Source organism: Saccopteryx bilineata, chromosome 4, assembly GCF_036850765.1.
Source record: "Saccopteryx bilineata isolate mSacBil1 chromosome 4, mSacBil1_pri_phased_curated, whole genome shotgun sequence".
NCBI lineage: Eukaryota > Metazoa > Chordata > Mammalia > Chiroptera > Emballonuridae > Saccopteryx > Saccopteryx bilineata.
This window is the reverse complement of record NC_089493.1, coordinates 47956309-47975902: the sequence shown is the minus strand read 5'-3', so window position 1 is coordinate 47975902 and position 19594 is coordinate 47956309. Positions and strand designations below refer to the sequence as shown.

The following is a 19594-nucleotide window of genomic DNA, read 5'->3' as shown; positions in this document are numbered from 1 at the left end:
CCTGTTCAGTACTTGCTGACACCAATTTTTCACCTTGGCACATGCCAGCAGAGATTAGTGAACATCTAAGAGCTTAGCACCCTGCCAGGCATAGAAAGAAAAATGCAGCACAAAAGTTGTTTTGCAAACTTGGACAGGATACATCGGCTTACCTGAAGTTCAGGAAAAAAGGTCCCCAATTACATGATACTGATCTAAATCCCCTTCACTGACAGGACCAGCCACATAATATGCAGAGCCCAGCACAAAAGAAAAACGTCAAACCCTTTGTCCAAATTAACTGTTTCAAGAAGACAACAGCAGGGCATTAAACCAAGTGTTAAAGCCCTTCTGAGCACAGGGCCCTGTTTACTGAATCTGTTTTTCAAAGCCACTATTTTAAAAATACATTTCTAAAACCATGTGCCTATTCATTCTCTATGGCTTGTTAGCTTTTCTCCTATTATAGTAAGCAAAGAATAGCAGTATCCTTCTTAAGACATTTTCAATTTCACCCTCACTCTCTTAAACAGCTTGACTCTCTGACAGTAGGTCTGGAACTAATTTACTCATTTAATCAAGAAGAGAAGAGCGGTTTTCCTTAAAGGAACAGCCCGTTCAGCTTCAGTGCCGGGGGGGGGGGGCCCTCTGCCCAAAGTCTCCTCAACTCACCCCAAGGAGCAGCAAAGTGGGAGCGAGGGCAGGAGTCCGCTGGCCCATACTGCAGCTCTGACCCTGGGCGGGAGGGCTGGGGACTGGGGGCACTGGGAGGCTGGGAGCACTCGCTGGGAAGACGGCAGCACCCCCAACCCCTGGGAAGCCAGGAGTTCCCACATGGGGGAGGGGCAACTGTGCTGTTTCACACACATTCCAACCAGATAACCGCTCCCTCCAGAAAAAGTGAGAAATTCTTAAGAAGATACTGCTAGGTACTGAGAGGGGAAAGAAAAAGAGGTTTTCTTTTTGTCCTTTTTATTTTAGATTTTCTTTTGTCTACCCCCGCCCCGCCCCTCCCCGTCCGCACACCCCCTCCGCGTTTTCTCTTATTCAGGGAGGCTGAACAGTGCTGCTGTTTTCTGTAGGGGTGGGTGAAGCAGGATACAAACACACAGGGTTAAAATACATGTTCCCTCTTGTAAAATTCAGTCTAAATTATGAGCAGCCCCTAGCGCAGCGGAGTCCAGGAGGCGTTAAGAGTGGGCTCCGCAGCCAGTGCCCGGGTTTGAGTCCCACTCGCCACCCTCCAGCTGTGACTGGGCAAACTTCTTCACGTCTGCAACTCAGTCTCTGTAAAATGGGGTAATAATCTCCCTACAGGGTCGAAGTTGTTGTGGAGATTGAGTTGATTCATGAAGGCACTTCGTGTTTGGCACCAAGTAAACCATCCTTTGCTATTATTATTGTTATTATTAAACTTGTAGTGGAAGGGAAAATCATATAAAATCCTAAAGACAAATTAGCCACTTGGTATCTGCCAGCTGGCTGGTTTTCTCTGACCTTTTGTTGCTCCCATGGGGTAGGTCTCGAGGAAAAATACACCCAGAGGTCTATCTCTTCCCTACGACTCTGGAATCAGAACAGGACTGCAGCCTGGGAGGCTCTTTCTGTTCATCGCCGTTTCCACAGATCCAACACCTACACTCAGGGAAGGGCTGGGCTGGACTGCACATTCAGAGGTGAAGAATGTTTTCCCTGGTTGTTTTTGTTTAAATCTCTCCTTGAGAAATCGGCAATAACAATCTTTTCCAACCTTCTGATGTGCTTGTTTCTCTAATATCAAGTGACACTTTCATGCTCTTAATTCACTACCTTAGAGTCCTACCTTTGGACACCCAATGCCCAGGCCCCATCCAAGTTCCCTAAAACCAAACCAACCTCCTTCCCAAACCGGCAAACTCGGGGTCCTCATTTTAAGTCACCTCTACAAGTCATCCTATAAGAGTCTAGTCCTCTGACCTTAATCTCCTGTTACATTGCCGAAGTGACACTTGCAGACAAAGATGGAGGAGGCTCACGGAGCCCTCCCCTCCAGTGATAAATCACATAATCATTTGTCATTTCTATAATAATCGCCCCAGAAACCAATTCTGGGCTCAACAGTCTCAACATGGAGCTGAATGAGGGAGACATTATCTCTCTCCTCACGAACCTCTTGCATTCTAGAATAAAGCTCTACCATTGGTTTTCAGAATGAAAATGTCCCCTTGATTTGACAATATCATTTCCTATCTGTAGAGTTCCCTGACTTCACAGGCTCATCCACTGGCTTGCCTAGAATATTATTTTTAATGAATATACTTTATTTTTTAGAACATTTTTAGGTTTACAAAAAAGAACTAAGCAGAAAGTACATATTCCATCCCCCCTTCTGCTCTAATTTGCATAGTTTCCTTTCATTAACATTTCATATACTTGTACCTCTGTTGTAACTGCTAAACCAACACTGGAACGTTATTATTAGTGTACATTAGGCTGACTGTGTTGTTATACATTCTGTAGGTTTTGAGAAATGTATAATGACATGTATCCACCATTACAGAATAGTACAGAATAGCTTCACTGCCCCCAAAATCCTGTGTTTTCCACCAATTCATCCCTCTCCTCCCTCCCCTCCTTGAACACCTGGCAACCACTGATCTTTCTACTGTCTGTATCGTTTTGCCACTTCTAGAAGGTCATATAGTTTGAATCATGCACTATGTAGCCTTTTCAGACTGCTTCTTAGCAACATGCAGGTAAGGTTCCTCATGTCCTTTGATGCCTTGATAGGTCTAATATTTTTATTTGCATTATTTATGTATTTATTTTAAAGATTTTATTTATTGATTTTAGAGAGAGAGAAAGGGGTGGAGGAGAGTGGAAAGCATCAATTCCTAGTAGTTGCTTCTTGTATGTGCTTTGACCAGGCAAGCCCGGGGTTTCAAACCGGCAACCTCAGCATTCCAAGTCAGCACTTTATTCACTGCACCACTATACAGGTCAGGCTTATTTGCATTTTTATCAAGCGACACAGGTGAGGCTACTGCTGACTGAAGTATAAGAACCACTGCTTTAGAGTTAGGGTTTTTCCTGTATACTTTTTAAAAATTAAGATATTATTCATATAACATACAATTCACCCATCTGTAGTGCACATTCCATACAAATGGAAATTTTTAAAAATAAAAAATGCACAATTAAATGGTTTCTAGTATAGTCACAGAGTTGTGCACTCATCTGCCAGCACAATCAATTTTAGAACATTTTAATCTCCCTCCCCCAAAAAAGAAACCTTGAACCCTTTAGTTATCAATTGCCTATTCCCCTATCATTTCCTCAGCCCTAGGCAACCACTAATCTATGTCTGTCTCTGTAGGTTTGCCTATTCCAGACATTTTATATAAATGGAATCATGCAATATCTTGTCTTTTATGACTAGTTACCTTCACTCGGCATGTTTTCAAAGTTCATCCACATTGTAACATGTACTAGTCTTCATCCCCTCTTTACGTTTAATAATATTCCACTGTGTGAATATATGACATTTTAAAAATCCATTAATCAACTGATGGACATTTAGGTTTTTCCCACCTTTTGGCTATTATGAATAATGCTGCTATGCATATTCACATCCAAGTTTTTGTGGGGATGTAAGTTTTCATTTCTCTTGAGTATATAGCTAGAAATAGAATTGCTCCAATTGTAATTCTGTGTTAAACTTTTTGAGAAAATTGCTGGACTGTTTTCCACAGTAGCTATATCATTTTACACTCACACCAGTAATGTAGGAGGCTTTCAATTTCTCCACATCCTTCCTAACACTTACCTGTTTTTCTTTTTAATTTTATCTACCCACATGCATGTAAAGTAGTATCTCACTGTGGATCTGACTTTCGTCTCCCTGATAATTAATGATGTTAAGCATCATTTTTATGTGCTCACTGGACATTTGCATGAAGAATCAGAGAAATATCTATCCATAATTCTTACCTATCTTTTTCTTGGATTATTTCTTTTTATTAAGCTATAAGAGGGCTTCATATAGTCTAGATTCAAATCCCTTACTAAACATGTTTTGTAAATTTTTTTTTTTTTTACAGAGACAGAGAGAGAGTCAGAGAGAGGGATAGACAGGGACAGACAGACAGGAACGGAGAGATGAGAAGCATCAATCATTAGTTTTTTGTTGCGCATTGTGACACCTTAGTTGTTCATTGATTGCTTTCTCAAATGTGCCTTGACCACGGGCCTTCAGCAGATTGAGTAACCCCTTGCTCGAGCCAGTGACCTTAGGTCCAAGTTGGTGAGCTTTTGCTCAAACCAGATGAGCCTGCGCTCAAGCTGGCAACCTCAGGATCTTGAACCTGGGTCCTGGGCATCCCAGTCCAACGCTCTATCTACTGTGCCACCACCTGGTCAGGCTATTTTCTCTTTTTTGATAATGTCCTCTGAAGCACAAAAGTTTTTAATTTTGATGACATCCAATTTATCTATTTTTTTCTTTTGTTGCTTGTGCTTTTAACATCATTATCTTAGAAGCCATAGCCAAATTCAAGGTCACAAAAATTCACTCCATGTCTTTTTCTAAAATGTTAGCTCTTACATTAAGGTATTTGACCCATTGTGAGTTAATTTTTGTAAATGGTGGAAGTAGAGGTCCACTTCATTCTTTTACATGTGAAAATCCAGTAGTTGTCCAACACTATTTGTTAAAAATGACTAGTTTTTCTTCTTGTCACATTGTTTTGGCTTCCTTGTCACAATCAACTGACAGTAAATGTAAGTGTGTATTTCTGGATTTTCACTTTGGTTCCATTGATTTGTATGTCTATCCTTAATGCCAGGACTCTATAGTCTTGACTACTCTAACTTCTGAAATTAGGAATTATGAGTTCTCCACTTTGTTGTTCTTTTTGAAGATGATTTTGCCTCTTGTGGATTCCTTAAATTTCTGTATGAATTTTAAAAAACCACTGACAGGATTGTTAAATTTATAGCTCAATTTAGGAAGTACTTCAATATTTACAATATTAAGTTCTTAAATTTATGAATATGGAATGGTTTCCCATTTATTTAGGCCTTCTTTAATTTTTTTTTCAAAAGTGTTTTATAGTGTAAGCATATTACACTTCTTTTTAAAAATTTAGAATTTATTCCTAAATATTTTATTCTTTTTGAAATGAAATTGTTTTTTAATTTTCTTTTCAGTTTGCTCATTGCTACTTACTATATAGTAATACAATTAATTTTTGTATATGGATCTTATATCCTGCAACCTTGCTGAACTTGTTTATTGGTTCTAATAGTCTTTTTAATGTGAGTTCCTTAGATTTTCTATATATAAGAACATGTCATATGAGAACAGAGATAATTTTACTACTTCTTTTCCAGGGCCTTTTATCTTATTTCCTTGCCCAATAGCTCTGGCTAGAACTACAGTACAGTGTTGAATGGAAGATCACAAATCTGTGTCTTGTTTCCGACTTAAAAAAAAAAAAAAAAGTAGCCCGTCTTTCCTTATTAAGTGTGATGTTACCTGTGGGTTTTTCACTTGTGTCAATTCCATTTTGTTTTGTTTTCTTAGGCAGTGGATTTTTGTCCTACTTTGATTTGAGAAATCCTTTTCCTCTTTCAAGTTTTAAGTAAGATATCACTGCCTTAGGGACAGGACATCTTCCCTGACTCTGCAGGCTAGGTTCATAGCACCCTGTGCTTATCACAATCATAACAACTACATGTCAGCATCATTCTCCTTCCTAATTTGGCCCCACCTAGTTCACAGTTATATCACCAATACAGACTGGCCCTCATAATTGTTGCTGCAAACTAGCCTTTGGATGATGCTCTATTCCTGAGCTTGGCAAGGATCCTGTTCTAAAAGTTCCATTTCTGCCTCTGTCTCTACCTCAAGGACAGGACCATGCTTTATTCATCTTTATACCCTGCACATAACATACAGCTTGACACAGTAACCTTTAGTAACTGCTGTGAATCATTCTTAGGCTATTCAAAAAAAGAATTAAGGGTACATGTAATTGTGTCCAAGAATAACAAAAAATAACTGTACCTTCAACAGGGCCAATTTGATTGGTTACAGCAAATCTAAGCACTCTTTCTTCAACGCTGTACAAGGCAAACACCCGGTCCACAGTCAGCTGCTGGGTGGTGGGGATGCCCCGGGCTCTGGGGGCATGCCTGCAGGGCTGGTAAGTGATGTTCTGGTGGATGCGGTAGGACAATGTTTGGTTGATGGCACCAGAGGTGAGAGAGTAGTCTCTGGAACTTGTGGAAGTCACAGCTGCAAGAGACACGGTACACAGGCAAACCGGTAAATTTGAAAAATATTCAATGCAGAGATTTTTCATGTAGAGTAGGTTTTTCTGCAGGAAACTTTTCATGGAATCCCTGGAATACATTCCCTTGGGCAGTTTCTGAATTTACATGGAAACCTGCAAGGCAGTCCCAAGAACCTGAGCTGACACAAAGCCCACGTGCTGAGAGGGAGGAGGTCTAAATCACTGCTGGTGAAGGATAAATGCTACTATGTGCCCGCCACATCAAGGGCTCTCTACGCGCTGCCTTGTTGATTCCTCACAACAGCCCCTGAGGAGCCCCGTCCCCGTGGTTGTGGCACAGAGCCTCACAGAGGTTAAGAAGTAGTCCAAGGCCCTGGCCGGTTGGCTCAGCGGTAGAGCGTCGGCCTGGCATGCAGGGGGCCCGGGTTCGATTCCCTGCCAGGGCACATAGGAGAAGCGCCCATTTGCTTCTCCACCCCCCCTTCTCCTTCCTCTCTGTCTCTCTCTTCCCCTCCCACAGCCAAGGCTCCATTGGAGCAAAGATGGCCCGGGTGCTGGGGATGGCTCCTTGGCCTCTGCCCCAGGCGCTAGAGTGGCTCTGGTCGCAGCAGAGCGATGCCCCGGAGGGGCAGAGCCATCGCCCCCTGGTGGGCAGAGCATCGCCCCTAGTGGGCGTGCCGGGTGGATCCCAGTCGGGCGCATGCGGGAGTCTGTCTGACTGTCTCTCCCCATTTCCAGCTTCAGAAAAATACAAAAAAAAAAAAAAAGTAGTAGTCCAAGACGCAGGGCTGGAAACACACAGATGTGATGGCTCCCAACACCCTGCATTTGAGTAAGTCTTAAGGCTTCCAGGGAAAGAACGGGGTCATTTCTCTCAGTCTAAGTCTGGGGTCGGGAGTGAGGGCCAGTCATCTGGCCATCCACTGTTACTCAGTGTATAGGCAGGTCTTAGCAGCCATTCTGCTCCCTACACCTCCTGCCGGCTTCCAATCCTCACACAGCAGGAGAAGCAAGGGCCAAGAAGAGGCAGACGCAGATGCAGGTGCGGAGCAGAACTGACGCCATGCTGCAGGATAGCAGCTGTGACTGAAATCACATCCTGCACTCAGGTGGTGTTTTACAAAACACATCATTTTACACATCTCAGCCATATCAGGCAGACGGAAAAGGTGTTATTATTCTCATTATAAAGATGAGACAATTGGCTCTCAGGCGAGTGACCTTTTCCCCACATATTTTAAGCGGCAACTCCAGGATATGACTTTCTATCTTCTGACTCCAAAGCTAGCATTAATTTTACAATGCTGTGCAGTATCTCTTTCTGTGATTTTAAAGCTGGTTGAAATAAGGTTATAGAAAAAAATATAAATTCCAATAATCAATATTATGACATGTCCCAGAGAACAGATGGTCAAAAACTATTTATAATTATAGCATCCCTGCCTGACCTGTGGTGGCGCAGTGAATAAAGCGTCGACCTGGAATGCTGAGGTCGCCGGTTTAAAACCCTGGGCTTGCCTGGTTAAGGCACATATAGGAGTTGATGCTTCCTGCTCCTCCCCCTGTTCTCTCTCTATCTCTTTCTCTCTCTCTCTCTCTCTCCTTTCTCTTTAATAAAAATGAATAAATAAATTTAAAAAATTATAGCATCCCTACCTACCCTTGAAAACAAGTTTACTGATTACATTATTATTATTATTATTTGAAAGTATTGGGTAGAAATATTAAGATTCTTGCGTCTAGTAGCTGGCCCTCTGCTCACTTATATTTGATATTGAGCTTATTTTATGTGCCACACACTAGTTGAAGGACATTCCACATAGTAACATTCTAGCCTCATGACTGTCTTGGGAGATACGTACTATTCCCATTTTACAGATCTGAAGACTGGTTACCATACCTGAGTCTGAGAAGTGATAGATCTCCTTGTAGGGAGCCATGTGGGCTGTGAAATTTTCTGGGATATAAGGCACCTGGCCTTCAATGTTGGTCTTCATGGTCAGATAGTTCTCTGGGTCAAGCCCCTCAGCAGTTTGAGTGATTCGAACCCTCTCCTTTCCTGGGTGGAAAGTGATTTCCATGTCATGGGTAAATGTAGCTCCTGGAGTGGGGAGAAAAATCAGGACAGAGATGAAAAGAGATCTTGCATCTTCTAGTAATAATTTCCCGTGTATATGTCCACCTCCCAGTTTCTACAGCTGATGGAGACGGCGCCTAAGGAGGTCATCTGATATCTAAGACGAAGTGCTACCAGCAGCTCATTATATCACTTCCTCAAATTTTCTATTAGAGTCTGGTTTTATCCTGCCACATCTCTCACCGCTTCTCTTTGTAGGAGCTTGTTTTCTGTGAAGAAATAAACTCCAGGGAACACCAATGACCTTTTTTTCCCCCCAAAGGTGCCGGACTTAGCAAAAACCAACAAAAACAGGATACCCTATTACATTTCATTTTCAGAGAATGAATGTGTTTTTAGTATAAGTATATCTCATACAATATTTAGGGTATGTTCATACTAAATTATTCAAATTATTCATTGTTTATCTGAAATTCATGGGTATACTGTACTTTATTTACCTACTTTTTGACTCAAGGTTTTATTTAAACTTGATTAAGAGCCAGATCCTACAACAGCTGTTGAACCAGGCAGCTGGATGTGGGGGAAGAACTTTTCCCTCAGCTCTTTCTGTGCAATAAAGGTAAATCCAAGGGAAAACAAGCTTTCTCAGGTAGGGAGGTGAAAAGTCAAAAGTTAGTCTCTACATTCTTGCTATCAAAGGGTGGTTGGCCCTGGCTGGTTGGTTCAGCAGTAGAGCATCATAGGCCCGGTGTGTGGAAGTCCTGGGTTTGATTCCTGGCCAGGGCACACAGGAGAAGCACCCATCTGCTTCTCCACCCTTCCCTCTCTCCTTCCTCTCTATCTCTCTCTTCCCCTCCCGCTGCCAAGGCTCCATTGGAGCAAAAGTTAGCCCAAGCGCTGAGGACAGCTCCATGGCCTCTGCCTCAGGTGCTAGAATGGCTCTGATTGCAGTGGAGCAATGTTCCAGATGGGCCAAGCATCGTCCCCTGGTGGGCATGCCACGTGGATCCCGGTCGGGTATATGCAGGAGTCTGTGTCTGCCTCCCCCTGCTTCTCACTTTGGAAAAATACAAAAAATAAAAAAAAGGTGGTCCTTACATAAGCATGAGTATCTCCTGGGAGCTTGCTAGGAGAAGGGAATCACAGATCCCACCCTAGGCTTACTGAATGAGAATCTGCATGTTCACAAGGACCCCAGGTGATTGTGTGCTGGATAAGTCTGAGAAGCACTGGTCTGTACTCTTATGGGTCAGAGTGGTGGGGTGGAAAGGCAGGCCCTTCCCCACAGAGTACCATCATCTCCAGGTGACCTATCGTTACCACTTGTGCATGCCTATTGGACAGATCTGTGCATAACAACTCAATTAAATAAAGTCTGACAAACCAGCTTCAACACATTGAGGTGAGAAGATACAAATGCTCCAAATAAAATCATGCTATTTCTCAGGACAACTTGGAGGAAGCCTAGTGGCCCAAGTTAGCTCCATGTCCCAGTGGTTCCTTCCATCTCCCACGTTTTCTGCCCTTTGAAACAAGAGAGCCATTTGTGCTACCAAAACACAAAGGAATCGGAGCAGATGCCACTTAGAAATAAAATCACTGTCCTTCAAAAACAGTCCTGCTAAGCCAAGCCCTTCCCAACTCCCTCCAGAAAGAAAATGACTCCTGTGGCTCTGGAACACCAAAGAAGCAAACCTTCTACTGAATAAAAATCCAAGGAGCAAGGCCACCAGGCCGTGGTGACGTCCGCCCCCTCAGAGGCCCTGCTCACCTGTGAAGCTGAAGCCGTTCTCCCAGCCTGGTTTCTCTAGAGCAAAGAGCCAGCCGAACAGTCCTCCGATCGGCGTGAGGGGGAGAAGGGCCTGGGCCGCGGGCTGCGGGATGTGACTGATGGCCGTGTAGGCTCTGCCGTCGTTGCTCACAATGTAAGCATGCAGGTCCACGTCGGAGAAGGTCACGGGCGTGTGGCCCACACGGAGGTGGCCACTCACTTTGCCATTGACTCGATGGGGTGCCCCTGAAAAACAGCAAAGCCAGTCAGCCTTGACCGTCACCCAGGCTGGGGGTGGGCCCACAGAAAAAATAACTCCACTGCAACCCACCAGACTCAACCTTTAGCTAATTTCACAACTCCTTCACCCACCAGATTTCCATCTGAGTACAAAATACTCCTGTCTTCGATCTCTGTTCTCCCATCCACCCTCTGTCCCATCCACTTGGATTCTAATGAGCTGGCAAAAAGGAGGAAACATTTCTGGTTAATCCTCAAATTGGGAAATCAGCCCAAATGTGTTCATGCCTCAAACATGAATTGAGGACATACAAGTTGCTAGGGCTTTGATTCAAGCAACAGAGACATGACAAGCAGAGCTCACAGGGGCAGCTAGAATGAAGCAAGCAGCAGAAAGAGACAGGGAGCAGCCCTGGCCCCAATCAGGTTGGCATGCCCCACCTGCTGGCAGGCAGTGCTTCCCGTTTCCATAAAACCTGGACTGGCAGTGGCAGCAGAAGCCGGTGGCATAGTCGGTACAGAAGGCGTGCTGGGAGCACTGTCTGTGGTTGTGTTCACAGGTCTCCTTGTTGGAAGATTGATGCACGAGGCCTGGAAAGTAAAACAAACTTGCATTAAAAGGACTGAGCGATTCCAGCATCCTGGATGCTGCCAACTTTGTCGTGGACACCGCATCTGCTTCATGAAATCAGTTTAGATGATATAAACACATGGCTTTTTGAAGTTTAAAAGACAGGAATGACATTCAGCCCCGGGGAATGAAGTTGCTTGGTCTTCTGGCAAGAACAACTGCTGACTGCTCCCATCTGGTCCCACAGCCGGGGTGCTGAACTAAGATGAGGTGGGCCACTCCCCTTTGAGTGCAGGACAGGAGAGCGACCAGTAAGAACGTGTCAGGCTGAACTGCACCAAACTGCCATCTTGTGGGTAAAAAATGGCAAAAGACCAGCGATTTTGGTTCAACCTGATAGTAATGACCCTCTGAGAGGAAGACAAAAGAGAGAAACAAATGTCATTTTACGTCTAACCATTCATTCTACTCTTTTTTTTTTTCAGGTGACCCTGAACTTAGAGAATAACCTATAGCTTGTCTCATTACCCAGAATAATGCTTTTTTGTTTGTTTCTTTTTGTTTGTTTGTTTGTTTGTTTGTTTCTGAGAGAAGGGCTTTGAAGAACACACACCCCTTTAGGAAAGTGTGGGGAGAACGTTGAGGGGGTGCAGGAGGGGGAAAGCCCGGGGAATCAACCGGCTGTTAGAGGCTCCATGCCTTTGCAAGGCTCCTGGGGGGGGGGGGGGGGGCACAAGCAGGATTTCCACTCAGCGCAGAAGCCTGGCCACAGCCTCAGGGCTTCTAGGAAGCCACAGTCAGAGCAACACTCCCGTTTCTTCCATCTCCACTTAGGAAAAGGAAAAAGAAAGAGAAAGAGGGCCATCTGTGCTACCAAGAAATAAGGGAATTGGAGCAGATACCATCGACCCTAAAGGAAATGGCCAAGTGGGTGGGACGTGACCGGCGTGGGCGCAGAGGGGACAATGCTGATCCTAAGAATAGCCACCCGGAGGCAAAGGGGCTGTGCACACCCGGAGCTGGAGCCGGGAAGAGACCCCAGAAGCGCACTGACTGGCAGGGTTGGCACAGGGCTCTGGGGGTAGGCTCGTGCTGCTGTGAGGAACCAGCTCCCGAGGAAGACAGATAGCCTGTCTTAGGAAAAGCGAGGTGGTAGCTGTGACCCACGTCTAGGTCCAAAAAGGAAGAAATATAGGAAAAAAGACAATGAAAAATGAATATTTACCCAGTATTCCAGGAGAGAACAGAAACAAAGAAACCAACGGGGGGGGGGGGTAGCACTACAAATGCCACAACACAGCCCCACAAAGACTTGTTTCAACAAGGAAAAACAGAGTCGATACTGAAATGGTGCTTAATATATGCCAGATGCTATCTTATGAACTTTAATTCTTAAATTCCAAAGAGCAGGGGACTATTTTGATCCCTGTTGTACAGGTAAACAAACTGAGGTGCAGAGTAATGTGAGAGTTGGGATTTGAACTCAAGAACTCTGGCTCCAGATTCTTCCCAGCCGCGCTCCTGGGAAACCCACATCCATACATCATGAAAGCAGGTTGAGGATATGATCAGGTGTCTGGGATTCATCAGCAGAGGCCTCAGCAAGGAAGAGTTGAGTCATAGTTTATAAATGAGGCTTCACGGTAGAAGACAGTAGAGATTACCCAGCTGAATATTATAGAACTCTGGGGAAAGACGCAGGTAAAAGGAAGCGAGAGTAGCAGCAGGAGTAACACTAACTTTTGGACAGTACTTGAGTGTGCTGACGGATTCTTGAGAAAGCAGCAAGCTGAGAGGTTGGCAGGACGAATTATCTTGACTCAAGTGGAACATCTGACTGAGAATAGAGTGAGAATAAAGTTGGTGACTCAAGATTTCATACTGGGCCTTGGTGACACGGCTGAGAAATTGCAGTTTGATAAAAATAGAAAAGGAGGCGTAACCCTGAACTTTTTCTCAAACAGAAAAGTGACAAAAACTCAAAACAGAATGGGTGATAAAAAATATTACAAAAGGTTCCTGTGAAGAAAGCAATCTATCACTGTCTACCTTTGGTTTAAGAGAGAGGAAGGCCCTGGCCGGTTGGCTCAGTAGTAAGAGTGTTGGCCCGATATCCCAGGCTCGAATCCCAGTCAGGGCACACAGGAGAAGCACCAACCTACTTCTTCACCCATTCTCCTCTCGCTTCTCTCTCTCTCTCTCTCCTCTTGCAGCCATAGCTTGATTAGAGCAAGTTGGCCCCAGTTGCTGAGGATGACTTCATGGCCTTCACCTCAGGAACTAAAAATGACTCCGTTTACAACAGAGCAACGCCTCAGATGGGCAGAGCATCGCCCCCTAGTGGACTTGCTGGGTGGATCCCAGTCAGGGTACATGCAGGAGTCTGTCTCTGTCTCCCCTCCTCTCACTAAATAAAAAACATAAAAGAAAGAGGAAAAATAAGACTCAGTTCAAGTAAAAAGAAATGAATGTAACTTGTGTCAAAGTCTCAGTTTTCTCCAGCTCAAAGTCACAAAATGCAAAGTGGCACCTGGATGGACACATTTGTGGCTGCTGTCAGGACTACCCCTCTAGAACAAAAGGCAAGGGCGGTGATGGGGGAGGGGCAGAGGACCCCAAGCTCTAGAACTTGACCACAACATGGCTCAGGTGGCTCAGCAAGAACTGCAGAAATGCACAATTCTCAGTTTTCTCATCTCTAAAATCCAGGTGACACCTCCTCTCCCCTCACTGCCAGAAATCATGTTGTTTCTTAATACATACACTCTGAACACCAAGATAAAAAAAAAAGCAATCTCATGCAGATCTAAAAGGTAGTCATTTTCAGGAAATTTAGGTAAAAATAAAACCAAACTCTAACACTGTTCTGCCCCAAATTAAGGAAATGATGGATTTGTATTATATCCTATTCGTTATTTTTGTGAAGATTTGTTCTCTGACTCAATTCCCATTCTAAGAGTAGATTAGGAAACAGGGAGAGATGGGATGGAGGAGGACGACAGACATAGAAAATGAGGTTAGCTTAACTGACAAAGTAGGTGCAAGCACAGCTTTCATTACAGGGAAAAAGAGAGACAAAACCGTGCAGCCGGGGACTCGCAAATGCAACTGTGTGAGAGTTGAAGCTGACTGGCACGCAGACTACATTTTTCTAACAATGAAAAATAACGGTTAGGCTCCCACAAGATGCTATTATGAGACAAATTGTAAGTAAAATTAGCTATTGGTATGCTGGTCTGGGGATCTTTTTTAAAGCTGGGGTGGTGGTGGCTGGCAGTGTATATGTGTGTAACATTGTAATCTCAGGGTGGAACTTACTGAGCCAGGAACACAAGCTCAGGCTTCAGCCCCAGGACAGCCACATCAGGCACGGGGGTAGGTTTGCTCCTAATCAGAGCGAACACAAGGCTTCCTTTGGAGACCTCTTTTCCATGCCTACCTTCACGAACAGATGTGCTCACTTAACACAGTGTCGGCTTGTTAGGCGAAAAGTAAATGGCCTGTTGCAATTTTCTTTCATTCATTCAATAATTCAACAAATATTTACTGAGCTCTCGCTAAGGGCAGGGTGCTGGTTTAGGAATCAGGGCTACAGCAGGGAACAAAAGACAATTTATTCCGGTCCTGAAGCTTCCTGTCCCCTAGGCAGGGGTCGACGGACAGGTAAATTATTTGGTATGGAGGATTGTGTCAAGAGCTGTGCAGAAATCTAACCCAGGAAAGGACGAGAAGGGGCAGGGGAATCTTCTCCTTTAAATTTCAGGCCTCGGAAGAAGGCTGGCAGGGAGGGCTCGAGTGAGGACAGAGGAGAGAGGGCAGAGGTAGCCCTGTAGCTCTCCTAGGACCTTCGGGTCACAGGGAAGATCCGGACTTGAGTCGAGAGAGCTGGCGAGCTGACGGAGGGTTTGCAGCGGGAGATATAGGATCCAACTCGGGGACCTCAGGGACGAGCCGGTGCCTGGGCAGCAAGAAGTGTTGGTGGGGAGGAGGAGAAGGGACCAGACCCAGAATCTTTAAAGGTTGAGTGGACAGGGTTTGCTGGAGGACAGAGTGGAGGGACAGAGGGAGAGAAAAAATAACAAAGTAAATAATATATGGGAGGCCAGAACCAGCTTATGATTGGGCCATTGTTGCCTGGTCTAGACATGACCTGAAAAGAATCTAGATTTCTCAACAAAAAGAAAAGTATATAAAGAGTCTCTAAGAGAAAAAAAATTAAAGAGCAGGAAGAGATGGGGGTGAGGGGGTTTTAATTAAATACTAACTTAAATTCTTGTTTTAGCAAGATGACTACTCTGAAGCTTGGAGGAGAAACTAAAATTCATTGGGCACGGTGCCCCCGATGCCCAGTTTTAATGTTCACAATGACTTAGTGAGGTCTACAACCTCTCCATTTTTTAGACATGAGGAAAATGGCGGCCAACAGAGCATGTGTCTTACCCCGAACCACACAGAAGAGCTGGAAATCAAGCTCAAGTCCACTTAACACTAAAATCCATACTCCTCCCTCCATGGGTAGAAAAAGCCAGGCAGGACGGGTCATGGCTGGGCAGTTAGGAGGCAATGACCTCTGTCTTTGCTATCCCTACCCACCAGAGGTGGATTTAACGGCAGGCGCACCGGGCAGGCACCCTGGGCCCCGACTTCTGAAGGGCCCTGCAAAACCCCAACTTTATACTTTTTTTCTAATGTGAGGGGACCAATATTTTCTTCTGCGCCCAGGGCCCTCAACCAACCTTAACCCGCTTCTGCTACCCACCAGCTTTCCCAGGGGAAGTCCACTTTTGCCAGCTAGATCTCTGGGGTGCCAATGTTTCATTTGGGGGAAAAAAATGTTCACTGACCAAAAAGAAAAAGTATCTAACAACTGCATGGTTCTATACTTCACACAGTCTTCCTAAAATCTGAGGTGAAAACAGGGGCTCCCCTTATTTTCCCTCTTGCTCTTTAACACAGTGGTTGCTGATTTTTTTCTCTTGGGTTCAAAACCTTCTAGTTGGATTTTTTTTTTCTATTGTAAATGTCTCGGTATATGAACCAGCATTTTCATATGCATCTTGCCATTTCCAAGATGTCAGCAGTAGACGCCATCCAGCAGCTGACAAATACCACAGTTCACAGCCCAGCAGGGTTATGGCGACTGCCTCCATTGCCCGAGCTTCTTCCACAGCTACGCCAGTGGTCTCAGCCTCTCACAGCTCAATGCAGGGGGTGCAGCCCCGTCCTCCCTCTTTAATAAATCCCTCCATGGGGCCACTTTTTAATATTCCAACCTCTTTTCCAGGGCAGGAACTCACAAGTGAAAACAGCATTTAGAAATACATCTTTACCTCCGAATTTCTTTGCTAAAAATCTTTGCTACTCAGCTTTACATTTTCTTTGGCTCTATGAAACTTACGCTGAAAGTCAGGAAATTGTCAAGAGGGTCTGGCAGTCCTGAAGCCTTCCACTAACATTCACATCTTTAGCTGGACAGAAACATAGCCCTTGGGCTCAAATTAAGGCACAACCATTTCACAAGCCCATGCTTCATTCTCTCTTCATCCCCCATCCCGTTCCCATTGGCTATTAATTTTCTATAATTAGTAACAGCAGCCACCATTTGGGAGGCACCAACTAATGCAGACAACTAAGTTAAGTACTTCATTATCTCATTTAACCCTCTCAACAAATTTAGGAGAAATCAGAGGCCTGAGGGTTACATAAGTTGCCTCATGTGATCCAACAAGGAATGTGGCAGCCAGGATTCAAACCTAAGTCGGACACCAACAGTCCCCCTCTAATCATTACGCAATGCCACGTTCATCACAAAATAGTTTCTTCTCCCCCGAAACAAGCACTCCTTCGTGCAAATTCAACAGAGAAGCAGAAAAACCCAGAAGATCCTCCTTGCTAGGTCAACATGTTTTTATCACAAAAGGGATGGGATACAGAGAAGGTGGGAAAAAAGTAGGAGGTCCTGAAGAATGCCTTCCCCTCTGACCTCTGTCCTCCCATTAGAGGTCAGATGAGCAGGCCCTGGAACAAATGGAATGACTCTGTGGTCAGTTTCCCATTCACATGTTTACATCCCTGACTGGGAAGAAAGAGCTGACACGACAAGTCTCAACTAGGAAGAGAAGGCGACATGGACTCCATGTCTGTATTAATTAACCACTGCCTCCTCTCGGCATGTCTCTCCCGGCCCCTCACGCGGGTCAAGTGAGTCATGAAATGAGGACGAGGCTCCAGGGAGGGGAATACCACAGCTGCAGAGCCATGAACCAGAAATGACAAGACACAGGTGGTTAGCAACGTCCTTCCCCCCGGGTCTCCTCTCCCACGCACTACCAACCAGCTCGAAGCAGGGGGAACACAAGGGTTGTCCCAGAACAGAGTAAGAAGCTGGAATGTTAGCCACTTAAAGCTCAAGTCTTCTGCCCTCCATCACGGTAATGTGTACGAAGCCCCAGAATGTGTTACCTTTGCTGAACTTTCAAACTGAAATACTTCATTACACTTGAGAGCGTAGCTGGCATGAGCAACCTCGTTCTTCTTCCTCACTCGCTTCATGAGGCCATTTTTTTAAAAAAAAAAAACATTATTAATCGTCAAGAGATTCCAAACTGAATTTGCCTGCCAAGATGTATTTGGCAAAGGAAAGATACTCCATCTCCTGAAACATGCATTTAAAAATCAGTTCCAATCTTCTTTTTGCTCAACTTTCCACGTACTTGCTTGAGAAAAAAAATTATGACTTTCTGCAAAGCTGGCATTTAAAAAAAAAAAAAAAATGGAATCTCAGTACCCAGTTTCTAACCCACTTACCCCTAGTGTTAAAATTGTTGTGGTCGTCCACTCCCTCCACGCGCCTCCCGTGGTCCCAGGGGGTTGTGCGGTGTGGCAAGGCGTAACTGAGCAGAACCACCTGCCCTCCAGGGTGGGCTGGAGGGGCCTCCCTCTCTGAAGGCGGCGCTGCCCCTCGGTCGGGGTCGGGCCGGATGCTTCTGTTTCCAGGGTAGGGAGACAGGGCTCCCTGGGGAGGATCCGGGGGATTTTGTTCTACTTCTGACGGAGCCAGGCCTCTGGTCCCCGGCTGTACAGAAGATGCACCTGGGCCTCTCATATGTGGGGTGTCTATCTCCTTTCCAGGTCTCCCCTCTTTGGTTTGAGGGTCCAAGGTGGCAGATTCTGTTTCAGGGTGGAATGGTCCATTTCTAGGTGTTGAATGCAGAGGGGAGGTCAGTTCAGACTCTGGAGGAGAGCCACCACCTCCTACAGGACTCGAATCAGCTCTTGATTGGAAGGAAACGTCCAACCTGCTGCGGTCTTTCAACACTTCCTCTGGTTTACTCGGAGGGTATTCAACTTCCTCCTCCTTCTCATCGTAATAATCCAAGTTGTCCTGACTGTAGTTGCTCTCCAGGTCTGCAGCGTGGCTGAAGGGCTGTTCCAGGGAAGCTGAAGAGCGGGCTCTGGGAAGGAATCCTGTAACTGCTGCTGGCCTGACATTGTCCAATGGGAGGGCGCTGCCGATAAGAAAGGCCCACACTCCAGGAATGCCCATGTTGCTGTGTCTGCATAAAAAAGAACAGTGCATCGTAATAAACATGGTCATTCAGCCGTCTTCCTACAAAGGTGAGGAGTCTATTTTAAAACTGAAAGGCTATTAAGATCAGATTCGGCCTGATCTGTGGTGGCACAGTGGATAGAGCATCGACCTGGAACACTGAGGTCGCTGGTTCGAAACCCTGGGCTTGCCTGGTCAAGGCATATATAGGAGTTGATGCTTTGCTTCCTGCTCCTCCCCTATCTCTCTCTCTCTCTCTCTCCCCCTCTCCTTTCTAAAAAATGAATAAAGTATTTAAAAAGATCAGATTTAGAGTTTTCACTGGTGGAGAAAAAACAAATAAAATGACAGTTGCATGTTAACTGAAAGGAGTTTACTGGGATTTTGATAGAAACTATTCCTTATTTAATGTTCACTTTCAAAGGTTGTGACTAGCACAGAATGCTAGACTCTCGAGTTACAATCTGCTCTACTATCCACATGCTTTATCCAAAATCTCGCTGATTGAGAACAAAGAGGGAATGCAGGAATATTTTATCTTCCACTTTTTAAGAAAATACATGTTGAAAAATGTTTGCCAAACACTTAAAAAATACTGACTACTACAAGATTTTAAGAGTTAGTTAGGTGCCAAGTGCTTAACATTCTTCAATACAATCTGCAAGGGTGGAGCAGTGACCATGCCCAACTTCAGAGGAGAAAATAGGTTTGTGAGGCTAACTAATCTTCTTAATGATTGACAGAGCCTGGACTCAGCACTAACACCAAAATCTATGCTCTAGACTGGGCTTTACATTATCATAAAATAAGAAGTATTTTATGTCAGAAAACCAATATACCATAATCAATCAGCATTTGAATTAGCAAAACTCAATAATGTTAAGACAATTCACTGTTTACTCACATAGATTAATCATTTAACTCAGTGGCCCCCAACCTCCGGGCCGTGGACCAGTACCAGTCCATGGGCCATTTGGTACTGGTCCGCAGAGAAAGAATAAATAACTTATATTATTTTCATTTTTTTATATTCACGTCTGAATGATGTTTTATTTATTTTTATTTTTATTTTTTTTTGTATTTTTCTGAAGCTGGAAACGGGAAGAGATAGTCAGACAGACTCCCGCAT

The 19594-nt window shown here is 44.7% G+C and overlaps 1 protein-coding gene across 2 annotated transcripts in view; it reads right to left on the bottom strand.

Moving 5' to 3' along the window:
* Positions 1-19594, bottom strand: part of NID2 (nidogen 2) — a 62783-nt gene that overhangs the window by 26973 nt on the left and 16216 nt on the right. For both annotated transcript variants that reach the window (XM_066272394.1, XM_066272395.1), the window contains exons 4-8: positions 17724-18472; positions 10787-10936; positions 10106-10351; positions 8155-8355; positions 6026-6256 (exon numbers count right to left, since the gene is read on the bottom strand). In XM_066272394.1, the coding sequence (XP_066128491.1) occupies positions 6026-6256; positions 8155-8355; positions 10106-10351; positions 10787-10936; positions 17724-18472 (1577 nt within the window). The remainder of the gene's footprint in view (positions 1-6025; positions 6257-8154; positions 8356-10105; positions 10352-10786; positions 10937-17723; positions 18473-19594) is intronic.